General features: G+C 34.5%; 1 protein-coding gene across 1 annotated transcript; it reads left to right on the top strand.

The window, feature by feature from the left end:
* Positions 1-365: 365 nt before the first annotated feature.
* LOC142617167 (uncharacterized) lies at positions 366-11,760 on the top strand. Its single transcript, XM_075789898.1, has 9 exons — positions 366-732; positions 1,755-1,900; positions 5,199-5,351; positions 5,491-5,596; positions 6,202-6,384; positions 6,925-7,090; positions 7,555-7,865; positions 10,822-10,911; positions 11,337-11,760. The coding sequence occupies exons 2-9, from the start codon at positions 1,862-1,864 to the stop codon at positions 11,402-11,404; spliced, it is 1,116 nt and encodes a 371-aa protein (XP_075646013.1). The 5' UTR covers positions 366-732; positions 1,755-1,861; the 3' UTR covers positions 11,405-11,760.
* The last annotated feature ends 1,570 nt before the right edge of the window (positions 11,761-13,330 follow it).

Raw genomic sequence — 13,330 nt, 5'->3', positions numbered from 1 at the left:
ATTTATTTAATTCTTTAAATTGTTTCTTTCTATGCACATATTATAACTACTATCCACGCTCTACATTTATCACGGGAAATGAAAAGAAAGGAAAAAAAAAATTGAAATTCACAACAATAATACTTATATATTTGCACAAATATTGTAGCAAATATGCATTTTGGGGTTAGATTTGGCCTTGATACCATTTTACAATAGTTGATGCCAATGTGATAAAAATAAACGGGTATGGTCATATAAAAATAAAATCAAAATATACAGGTCAAAATAAAAATTTTAAAACTTAAAAAGGACGAAAATAAAATTAAAGCAAAACCCAACTTTTAGTTTTAGATTTTAGATTGAACTGTGTGGAAAGTATAAAAGCAAAGCAAAAATCTGTCCCAGTTTGGTGAGATTTTTTTCTCTACTCTTTCATTTCCTCTCTGCTTCACTTTCACAGTTTCTCTCTATCAACATCTCTCTCTCTCTCTCTCTCTCTCAAACTTTCACTAATTTCACAGCAACCCTCTCAACAAGTTCAGTTTTCTCAGAAGAACTATGATATACCTTAGTGCATTTAAGGTTCAATGGAGCCTTTTGTTAAGCACTACTACTTGAACTCTCAGTTAAAACTATATGCTTTGAGTTCCAAGTTGTCCTCTTTTGTAAATTCTCGGAGCTTTTTTTTTTTGGGGTACTTGGTATTCTTTTGAATATTCAGCTGGGTTCCTATAATTTTTTGAAATTAAGGTAATATTTGCAAGATCTTTATTTATTTTTGTTTTACTTTCTAGCCCTTTAGTTTTCAGTTCTGTTTAGGCAGTTTGAGTTTATATATCTGTGGTATTTAATGCTCTTAATTAGTTACTTAATTGATTTAATAAGTATGTTTCATTGTTATGCAAGTGTGTGATGTGTAAATAGTAAAATTTTCATGGAGATCTGGTTGATTTTTCATTTTTTTATGATTTTTATTTTCTTGTTTGTGGTTGAGATGTACAGAGTTACAGTTTTGATATTTGAACTAAAAACATAATGATGTAGGGACTAAGGAAATTCTTAGGTAACATATAACTTGATTATAGAAGTAAAATGGGAAAGGCATTTTTCCAGGTGAAGTTTGGATTTATTTTTATTTTTATTCTTCCATTTTCTGTTTGTTGGATTGGAGAAACTAAATTTTCCTGAAGAGACTTATTTGGATGTTCTTTGCTTAACAATTTGCAGAGCATTAATGTTGATTAGAGTTACTGTGTTAGTGAGGGTAGAAATCTACTGGGAACTATGTGCTTGTTAGTGTGACAATAAATTTTAGAACAATGGGGCATTGCCATGAAAGTGGTGCCAATGTTGGTCCAATGGAGATAACTAACCTTTTATTTTTATTCTTAAAATTTTGAGTTAATTTCTGAATATCAGAGCATTGCATGGTTAGGGAAGTTGTTTGAGTTTATTACTAAATTATACACTTTCTATTTGACCTGATTTATGTGTATGTATGTTTTTGAGTGGCAGAAAAATGTTTTACACCTTTTCAGCTGACCAGATAGTAAATAAAAGACATCATAATTTTCAAGTTTATCATTGTTAATGATACCCATAGAACCTATAATCTAAAAAAGGGCAACGGCTAAGAGATTGGAGAACTATACGAAATGATTGCACCATGTACAATCTACATGGGTAAAATCATGAGAATTTCTATTTTCACTGCGAAGGGTTTAGTGTGTTCACCATCACTTGTGATTCTGTAACGAATCTTCTTGTTCCAGGTGAAAACTGCCTCATATCCAAAATTTAAGTATATGTGCCAACATTTTGACCTCAGTATAGACAACCTTTTCTTCGGTCGGCAAATACCTGAGCTATCTGAGAAGATATGGTCAGCTTGCATTCAGCTGATATGAAGACTATACAGGTTCTGCTGTTAGACTACTTCACAATTTTCCTCTTTGGAACTAGCATGCAAATCTCTTTCTTATTTTTTCTTTAGCGTTTCGTCTTTTGTCTAGTTTTGATTTGTCAATTTGCTATGCAATCATATTGCTAAAACCTGAACTTCACCACACAGCATTCCAAACCCCAACATCAAATCAACAACACCCCCCCCCCCCCCCCCCCGGCGCACGCGCGCGCGCCTCTTTTTTTACTGCATTCCCAAATGTAATATTCACTACATGTTTGTTCAGATCATGTTTTAAAATTATGTTAGTACCATTTCACTTCTAACAAGTGATGCACGCATTTTTAACCACAGATAGACATCCATGAGACTTATTGTAGTGAATGATTTCACGTTGCTATAGAATTGATTTTTTATTTTTATGTATCGTGTATCATACAATACGTGAATGCTCTATCAAATTCATATAAAATTATAATGGAAAATAACAACTACCTCCCTTGAGGTTTCAAATGACACTCACCCTCAACCTTTTATAAAAAAGACCCCCCCCCAAGTCCCTCCTTTCACAGTTTGTGATAAATCAAACAGATTAGTCCTGACCTTCTATCGCCAAAAAAAATTCCTTTTATTTTTTTTTTATTTTTTATTATTATAAAGATTATAACCGCTGACCACAGAGAGCTTCCAATGATTGAAAGCCTTTGCCACCCTGAATCTTTCCTGCTCCTTTGGAAACTTCACCACATTAGAATTTGCTTCCACCTCTTCCTCTTCAATTGAATTGCATGTGGATCCTGATGTGACTACCTAAGGCCTTCCCACATTGGTACCTCTTATTGCAGAACTTGCACACATATTACTTCTTTGGCTGTTTTTTCATTGGATTAATTTGACTGGTCAAATCAAAAAGAACTTGATTGAAAAAAAGAAAACATAAAAAGGAAACTAAGTCTTACCTCAAATCTTCAAGAACGCTACATTCCTAGATATTGTTCCACCAAGAACACCAAAATGATGAAGCATAGGAAGTGAGAAGCCCAACCAGATGGGGAAGTTCAGCAACATATCAAACCCACATAAAGGGTCCTTTAAAATCCATTTTCATTCCATGTACTCTCTCTCCCCCTATTGAATGTTAATGATTTAATGCATTTGAAAAGATAGTTCAAAATGGGTTGCTAATGATGGCAAGAAAAAGGCCTTTAGAAGAACAATCAAAGCACAACCATGACTATATCTCTCGCTTTTTGCTGAATGGTTTGGCCAACTCCCTTCCCTTTTGCCCTGTTCAAAATGAATTTTTATGTGTTTCTGATGAAATATAAATTTAGTCCCACAATAACTCAATCTACACTTCGAACTCCAAAGTCCCTCCTAGAGTTTAAAAAAAAGTATGAATAAGCGAAAGAAAAGGTTCTTTATCCTCTCCCATTCATCCACATCTGAAGAGAAGAAATTGGTGGATTGCCAAGTTCATTTTGCATCTTTGAATGTACACAAAGTGATGTAGGACAAGGGGGAAAAACAAAATCTGATTTAGAACACCAGGGGCAGATCTGGTATAGCTTGGGTTTTGAAGAATTGGGGTTAGGTTTTGGTGGGGAATAGGCTAGAAATAATAGGGAATTTAGGCTTCCAAAGGGCACAAGGATTAGTAGGGTTTGGGAATGAAAACAAAGGTGAAAATTAAGATTTGGGTTGCTGTGAACAGTGATGTGAATAGTAAAATTAAAGAAAATAGATAAATTCTAAGCATCACACATAGACATCCTAAGCATTACATGTAGGGTTCCTTGGCATCACACCTCGGAGAAGGTTGCATCACACAAACCATAAAAGAAAGCTTCATAGCTCTTAAATTTAGACAACATTAATCATTAACGAACTGAATAGAAAGTACTACAACTCTTTAAATGGAAGACTAATACCTAATTCTAGTTGAACTAGGATTTCTTAAAACCCTAATAAGACTTGGACTTGGACTCCTTAGGCTTTTACTACTAAGCCCGACTAAATAACCAAACTTAATATAAAACTAAAGTAAGACCCAGTGGACTATAGCATAGCCCATTCCTGAATATAAGGAAATTACAAAATTTCCCTTGATTCATAAAATAAAATAAAATATAATAAATCCTTCTCACTGCCTCCTGCATCACAAAGGCTAGAGCCATACCCTGATCTATGACCTATAAATATATGTTGTTATGAAATTGGTATACATCATATTCAATTAATATACAAATCTTACTAAATAAGGTATTTGGAAATATATTTATATCATCTACATTCAAATTATTTACACTTTAAAAGTAATAATATATAATGTAGAATAATATTCTTTTTCTTTCTCATTAGATTCAACATTGTGTCCAATAATCTTCATCTCCATAATCCAAATCAATGTTAGCATCATTTTTGTAATATTTAAACATCATCTCCATCATTGACAGCCTATTCTCCTAAGAAACGAATTAAAAGCTATATTATTTAGTTGTTGGGCTCCACTAGTTCAATCTCATAATTTTGGATGCATATAAGAAGATTCATATATAGTGTATCATCTAATATTAATTACCATGGGTGCTACCACATTTGTGTTATATTCCAAAATGACTTGCGTTACTAGGTTGGTTTTGATAACATTTGTTGGCTTTGATACCATTTGTCCCTTGGGAAAGTGGCAACTACATTTGTGCCATACTGTAAAAGGGCTATCCACAATTGAAGCTATCTGTAATCGCGCATATAACCCAAATCAACCTAGTATATGCTTGGAGTAAGACTCATTACACTGCACAATTTACTGCAAATCCACACAATCTGGGTGCTTCAATAACCATGTGGAGCGCACACATGATTTGGTGCTCCTTTTGTTAATAGATGTGGTTGATATAAAATTATTTTCTAACCTTAGTTTGTTGTTTTGCTCTTGTATACTAGGACTTCATCCTTTTATGTTCGATAAAACTTTATTACATACAAAAGAAAATATATGGTAAATGGACCACATAATAACTTAGATGAGTCGGATATTAATCATAATGTTTTATTAATATATTTGCAAAATTCAATTAAGACGGATACTTTTTGCGCATACTTATAATGGTTGGTTAGAAATTATGGCAAGCAGTTTTTACTTACTAATTCTGGGAAAGTAAACTCAATAAACTTCATCTTGCAAAAATCAAAATAGAGAACTTTGCTTTTCAACCCCAATAGTGGTGCATGTCTGTTCCTTAAGTTTCATTAGTAGTAGCACTCGAGATATCTTGTCACTAAAATGAAAAGCGCTTCTATGGATCCACAGAGCACGCAAGAAATACAAGCCTCAACGCAAGTCTCTCACGAGTCCCAAGTTGACCAACTGAACCATGCAACTGAGGCTCCTGTAACAGACTCAGGTTCAGTATCTGCTTCAAGCAATGATAGCAAAAAAGTTTCTCGCCAAGATATTGAACTTGTAAGACAATCCATTCCTAGATACATTTATCTTTTTTTTTCTTTTCATATTTTTGTCTATTCAAATTATCTTTGAAATGGATCTCAACTAATCTATTTCTCATCTTTGTGTTGATGAATTCTGCAAATGGCTGTTGTAGGTTCAGAATCTTATAGAGCGGTGTCTACAATTATATATGAATAGAGATGAGGTGGTTAAAACCCTCTTGAATCGTGCAAGGATAGATCCTGGATTTACAACTCTGGGTAGGCAGCATGAATCCTCTCTACAAGTCTGTGACTTGTTTTTCATGTGTTATATTAATAATTTGTTATTATAGCAGTGTTTGGTTATAAAAATTATCATAATCAAGGATTTTTGATTTGTTATCTTCAGTGGAAGAGCTATAATTTTGTTTTGGGTTGCTACTACATTTAAAAAAAAAAAATTATTATAACTATTATTATAAGTGGGGTGTGAGTTAATGAATTTAAAAATTGGTAATATTGTTATGACAAAAAATTAGAAATATTGTTCTTACTTTATGGCTTTATTTTTTGAAATAAGAATCTGACCTACAAAGTAATTAAAAAGTATTATTATTATTTTTACATCTTAAGCAGCACCATAGTCTTCTATTCCTATTTAATCATGGGTACGGTGCCTGTTAAGAAACACTTTTATGTCAATTTTTTTTGCTTTATGTCAGATTTTTTACCAACTTTATAGGGTGTAGATCCAATAAAACTAACTTTTTGAATTTCACTTGTCACTTTAGTACTATTTTCAGTCATCTTATCAATTCATACAAATTTTTTATTAGGTGGACCCCACAATAATCATCCCTTTAATCATTATCTATTTCATTCAGTATGGCAGAAGTTGGAAGAAGAAAATGCTGATTTCTTCAGGGCCTATTACATACGGCTAAAATTGAAAAAACAAATTCTCCTCTTCAACCATCTCCTTGAGCATCAGTATCACCTGATGAAGTATCCTGTACCTCCAAAGGTTCCTTTGGCCCCTATACAGAATGGGATACATCCCATGCCCGGTAAGTTCTTACCTTACAGTGATATGGTTGTTTAAGAGCACAAATTACCTTGTTATATTAATGCAAGGGTAAACAGTGATTTTTCAGAAGCTATTTCTGCATTTCCACTTAACAAAGTTTTTAACACTTACTAATGCAATATTAGTTGATGACTATCTAATAACATTTCCTTAAATAAGTTTGTAGTAAGATGCTTTTGTTAATTCTTATCCTCTGCATGCTGTTTTTGAAAACATAATTTCTGTCAGGAAACATTGTATTGTAGTGTCTGCTTTCCCTTATTTTTCCCCCTTTAATCTCTGGTTGATAAACATGAATTGCCATTGGGGTTTCTTTTTGCTTCAATAGAGTTTTGGGTAAAAACTTACTTTGCCCTTGAAAATGTGGCCCCTTGATGGTTTCATAGGAGTATTTTAATTAACGGAAAGATGGTGGTGGCTAGAGGTTCTGACCAAGACCAAGAGTTAACTGTAATATGTTATGTGGTTTTCTTGTATTATTGTTGTCATTGTTATTCAACACCACTTGTTTGCAGTGCAGTTAATAACTTGCCTATGGGATACCCCGTACTACAGCAACCTTCATTTCCAGCAGCAGGTCAACCCCATCTGGATCCAATGGGTTGTGGAATATCAAGCTGTCATGTGGTTAATGGAGTCCCTGCACCGAGCAATTTTCATCCCATTCGGATGAATTCTGGGAACGAGTGAGAACTTTGAGCTTCATGACAATTCATCATTGATTACCTATTCAATTAACAGTACTTATTATCGTTGGTCTATGTATTTCAATTTATTTGTGTTCCTTGTCTATGAATATTATTACATCAATTCTATGAAATTTCTAATGGTTTGATTAATAAACTATGAGTTGCATGTTCATGCAATGATGTGTTTGTGTGAGTTTTTTCAGGGAAAATAGACATGTTTGGAGTACATATCCATTTTGATGTTAAGTTTTTAGCTGAAACAACAACCCAATTAAAAAGGTTTCACACTTCCGTTTAAAATTACATTGGTCACGAACATATTGTGCTTGGATGATATTGCCCTGTCCATGATCAAATCTTATTAGAAAATGAAGACTTAATCTCAATCTTCCTTCTTTCTAGATAAGCATTTTGCATGATATAAGTTCCACTTATGGTAGCTGCTTTTGTCCTTGTTGCAGTATGGTGATGGAGAACAGTGCTGCTGATGTGGCTCCTATTATTCCACCAAACAGCACCATGTCATCCATGTCAGAGATGCCTGTGAGTCCTGGATCAGTGGCGTCCAGTGGCCATTTCCCCTTTACTGCATCGGAAATATCAGGAATGGGGGTAGAAACATCAGCACTTGATACAGCATTTACATCAGATGTGGCAACTTCAGTAGGATTGCAACTAGCACCAGATGGCCCTGGAAATTCCCGGTCACTCGATCAGATTCAGTGGAATTTCAGTTTATCAGATCTAACAGCAGATTTGTCGAACTTAGGAGGTAATTTGTAGTTCATCTTAATTAGCTGAGAGATAATATCTTGTGGAAAAATTCCAATGGTTGAATGTATTACTGCTATAGTAGATATTAAAATCTTTTAATGGTTGCACACACAAGGTACAAAGAATATTCATATAAATAAATAAAATTAAATAAAAAGAGGAATGCAATGAAGTTTCTCAATAAGAAAAAAGGTCTCTGGATCAGATACAGTGGAATTTCAGTTTATCAGATCTAACAGCATATTTTGTTGAACTTAGGAGGTAATTTATAGTTCATCTTTATTAGCTGAGTGATAATATCTTTTGCAAAAATGCCAATGGTTGAATACATTACTGCTATAGTAGATATTTATGTCTTCTAATGGTTGCTAACACAAGGTAAAAAAGAATATTCACATAAATAAATAAAATTAAATAAACATAGGAATGCAATTAAGTTTCTCAATAAAAAAAAAACAAATTTACATATTAAATGTAGAGGTTCTTGAATTAATATGAACTATTTGTTACTCTCTTCCTTTTCTGAGTAGCATAAAGTCATTTTGTTATTAATTGAGACAAATTTTTGCACAATTCTTCTGGCTACTTGGTAATTATGTAATATCTTTCAAATCACATAATGTCATGCAAACTCCAGATTGCACCTATTAATGCTAATTGATTTTGTTAGGCCTGAATGATTGTGATTGATGCTATTAGATAGGATAAAGTATCGATTGTCTCAAAAACTTAAGCTACTGATGGACGCAATTAGAGAAATTTGATAGCTATTTGATTTTTATTTTAATATATGACGTAATTTCATTTTGAATATTTTTTCTTTCCATGATTGGTGTAATTAGGGATCTTATTTTAAAGGGCCAAACATTTACTGTTGTTGACAGTTGATCATGGATTTATAAAATTATGGTTAGAAGTTTTCTTCTAGTGCTTGGTGCTGTATCCAAGCTACCGTAGGTGGTGATTTCTAGGTTTTCATCTCATGATGTTGATTCCAAGCAAGCCTTTGGTGATAATTTTTAAGTTTTATCCCTTTATTTTGTTCTCTCTCTTCACACCCCCCCCCCCCTTCTCCCCCACCCAAAAAAAAAAAAAAAAAGTTCCACAAGAAAGTTTATTGTCTTGCATCAGTTTTTGAATCATAGCAATCATTGACCCATCAACGACCGCCTCCCCAACACCAACAGCCAAGACTCCATAGCTGACAACGATTGACCCATTTTGTTATGATCCTAGTATCCCACATTGCTTAAGTGTCAATTTAAACATGTGTATTTAAGCTCTTAGGCACCCTCCACTTGCAAGACGGTTTTCAAGGGTGAGTTCTATCCATGGGTTTGTAACACATTTCGACACCTTTGATAAACTCCACAGCCTCCGTGAGGCACCCAAATTAACCCCCAAACCAAAAACCCACCACAGCCACCTTGACTTGGCCACCCTCTCACTGTGAATCCCTGGAAAACTGCCCCTCATCATGGCCATCATTGATTTCCTTCTACCAAAACCCATCATAACCCCCTAACTGCCTCAACAGTACCTCAAATCATCAAGCCCAGCCACACGCTCATATCACTAATCAGCTAGCACAGAATCAAACCATACCACGTTGAAATCGTCTAGTTCACTGTCAACACTATGTTTGTTGGAAACATCAAAATAAAAAACATAAAAAATCTATTTACAATATGTTGTTGTGACAGCTCAAAGTGACCCCAATCCATTCATGGATCAAACCCATCTGCACCAGCTGCCATTGAGCCAGACAACTCCAATCACTGTTGAGTTTGATCACTGCTATTGTTACAACCTGCACAGGCTTCTGACCTCTCCCTTTTGTCCTCATACATGTTTCCAATGCCTCACTAGGAAATCTGGTTCCTTGTACTGCTGTAAACACCCTCACTGTAGAGCCACTTTGCTTATCACTACCATATCCTGCCAAAATTTCCTATTACAGGTACATGTCTTGAAGTCACAAACTCAAAGATACTCGGTTTTCTAAAGCAAAAGACCTAATCCATTATTAAAAACAGAAGTCAAGCAGCCCAGTTAGCCCATTGCGCGATCTGATCCACACAAAACCCAAGCTTACCCCTGACCCCACATATTAAGAACCAGTCCTTCAACTCAATCCAACCCACCTTAAAAATATCCAAGTCCTTGAATCCACCCCATCTATTTTAAAAAAAGAAAAAAAAAAAGAAAAAGGTACAAGCCCAAGCATGTGCCAGTGGCATCTTTAAGTCACTCAATTGGAGGCCTATGACCCATCTAGTGTTACCATGAGCTACACTTGGCAAGGTCGAGTTTCTCCTAGACAGGGAAATTGGTGCAGGCATTAGATTGGACTGATTGATTTTTTGGATTTCATTAATTCTAATTGATGCTATTAGAGAGATTTGATTGCTATTTTTTTTTTTTTTTCCATATAAACTGTAATCTCAATATGAGTATTTTTTCCCCTCATGCTTGATGTAATTCGGGGACTATTTAAAGGGCTCAAAATTCACTATTGTAGACAATTGATCAGGGATGCATAAGATTTGGGTTGGAAGCTTTCTTCCAGTGCTTTGTGGTGATTCTTAGGTTCCTATCCTTCTCCCATGCTTGGTGCTGATTCCAATAAACCCTAGCTGCTGATTCTTGTGTTCTGTTTTTCTGTTTTCATTGCTCGATACTGATTACAAGAGAACTCTGGGTGCTGATTCTTAAGTTCTATCCCTTTTCTCTATTCTTTTTTTCCCCAAACAAATGTTATTGTTGGGCCTTGAGAGTTCATTGTCCTGCATCATATAGATTTTGTTATTATGGCAAGAAACCTTTCAGAAATTTTGATTTGTCATAAAGGACTTTGGATGGAGAAATTTTCATATATATTTCGATACTGCATAGCATTTATGTCAGAACCTGTTCCGGACATGCTCTTGCTAATGTTCAAAATTCTTTTGCAGATTTAGGAGCCTTGGGAAATTACCCTGGTTCCCCCTTTTTGCCCTCGGACTCAGAAATTTTGCTTGATTCTCCTGAGCAAGAGGATATAGGTAATGAAAATTGCAGATATTGTTTTTGATTCTGGTGATTAGTAATGGGGGAGCATGATGCAAAGTATACATTTCAACAACACATAGATATCTAAATGATAATCAGCTAGAACTTGAGCATTACATAAAGGTGATTTAATTCATTAATGTATCCATTCCACGCAAGGAAAGAATAGCTCTTTTATCGTAGCATCAAATGTCAACATGGTTTGATCATACCTGGCTTGCATTTAGGTCAAGGTTGATGTATTTAATTACATATATGAGTACCTCACATACTCTTTCAAGTTTGTTTATGAGCAGTACCACATATCAATTATTTAATGAGATCAAGCGTACCCTGAGTTCCAATGATTTGCATAATTAAAATTTGGATGTGTTTCATGTGTTGCTGGTCATATGCTAATTGCTTTGCCTCATTTCAGTGGAGGAGTTCTTTGTTGATTCTGTACCTGGACCACCGTGCTCTCAATCAGACGAAGAGAAATCCTAGAGGTGAGGCACAACCCGTTTCAATTGAAATTGCTAGGATAGGATAAAGTCAGGTCAATAAATAAACATTTGCCATCCATTTACTTGGCATTTTGGGAGGTTTCTTTATTAACAGATTTGAACATTTTAGTTGGCTAGTTTATGACGCATTAGCGTGCAATACAAGTTATAATGTTTATTGTACTATCTTATCAAGCAACTTTTATTATCTAGAAAGCTGAGGACCGTATTTGTTTGTAATCTTATTTTTGGTTACATTCATGGGAACATTGCTATTTATACAATGTGACAATTTCCCATGTTCCACTTCTACGTGACAAACCAACTAGACAATGGATGGATTTCTTATAGTCAACATACATATGCTGTGCTGTCTAATTTTAGTTATTGTTTGCAGGGGAGTTAATTTTGACAGAGAATGATGTAAGCAATTGATTAATTTTATTTCGTACCTGTGCAAAGCTTTGTAAATAGTTTGATCTTTTTGGGAAGAACATAAAAGAAAGGGAGTTGTGGGGTGGCGGAAGGTACATGCCTTGTTTGGTCCTATGCTAATTTCCTAAAATTTCTTGTATTCCTCTATCTCAAATAGAGGTGAGTGCAGAGCGGTTCCGTCTGTCTTGCCCCGTTTTTCAGACCGAACGGCAATAAGCAACAATCTATACATAAAAAAAAAAAAAAAAAACCATGCACTGAAACTGACCAATCAAGCTGAAAGCCTGAAAATGAAACCCTGCATCAGATCAGTGTGAATCGGTTTTGGACTTTTTGATAAATATTGTTTGGGGCTTTTTGTAAGCCCAATGAAAAATGAACAAGCGAAGAGAATTAAATAATATAGACAAGATCGGTACTCACAGCTTTATGATTTATGAATATGCGTTTCATATTCATGACTATGAGCGTCGCTACCGGTAGATACAATCCCAGTGTATAGAAGTGAGGGAAAACCTTCTTATCTGCTCCATTATCATACAAACAAGAGAGAGAACTAATAATTTAAGAAAATATAAAGAAGAGGAAGAGAATGGAGACTTAACAGAACTATTGCTTCTTCTCGAGCTTGAAGTTGTTGAAGATCTCGACTGTGCGACCTCTCTGGACCCCAGCAATTCAACACTATTCCATAAACTCACAATAAACTTCATACATGTGGCTACATATGCAATTGGAGGCGGTACATGAGGTAAAGTGCACTAGTATGATTGTTCATTTTAATCTGCACTTTTACTGGTAACCACAAAAAGAAAGAAAGAAAGAGGAGATGCAATCCCTTGAGACTACACTGCAATTCCAGGGCATCTGATGCTATCTATATAGTGTAGTGTCGAAAGGGTCTTTACAAAGTACTTCCACATAAAAATTGATTGTGAAAATTGGTTTTAGAAAGATCTCACAAATAACTAATTCCATTGTTGAAATGAAGAAAACTAGAAACAAACAAAGCCCACATTAAAAAGAACACCAATGATCTATATGGTTCAACAGTAGTCTATATTCTTGAGTAGTGAAGGATGAACTCACTCTATCAAAAGAGAAATTACAAGATGCTTACATACTCAAAGCGCAATCACAAACAAAAATCTTTTTAAGGCTATTTCAATCTAATTAAAAGTATTTCTATATATGGGAGAACCCTTGGACCTAAGTGACAAAATCCTTTGCATTATTATCTATTGAAAGGATTTCAATGCTTAATTTTTTTGGTGGGCAAAAAAATCCGAAATTACTTTTTTTTTTCTTAAGTAAGAATAGGCTCTCCTTCCATTTCATTAAAAAAATAAAAAATAAAAAAAAGATTTTGAGATGATTTCTATCAAATCTCTAATTCAAATTCCATCTAGCAATCTTTCAAATCAAATTTAATTAGGAATTTCATCTAAGGACATTTATATGTTTACATTGTACTTGTAGAGTAAATTTACAT

The sequence above is a fragment of the Castanea sativa genome, chromosome 11, assembly GCF_040712315.1.
Source record: "Castanea sativa cultivar Marrone di Chiusa Pesio chromosome 11, ASM4071231v1".
Taxonomy (NCBI): domain Eukaryota; kingdom Viridiplantae; phylum Streptophyta; class Magnoliopsida; order Fagales; family Fagaceae; genus Castanea; species Castanea sativa.
This window is presented reverse-complemented; position numbering and strand designations above follow the sequence as displayed.

Bases quoted from the DNA above. Each gene is read 5' to 3' on its own strand.
- LOC142617167 (XM_075789898.1), top strand. From the start codon at position 1,862: ATGGTCAGCTTGCATTCAGCTGATATGAAGACTATACAG. The intron at 1,901-5,198 runs GTTCTGCTGTTA...ATGGATCCACAG, and splicing joins CTGATATGAAGACTATACAG to AGCACGCAAGAAATACAAGC. The intron at 10,912-11,336 runs GTAATGAAAATT...GCCTCATTTCAG, and splicing joins TCCTGAGCAAGAGGATATAG to TGGAGGAGTTCTTTGTTGAT.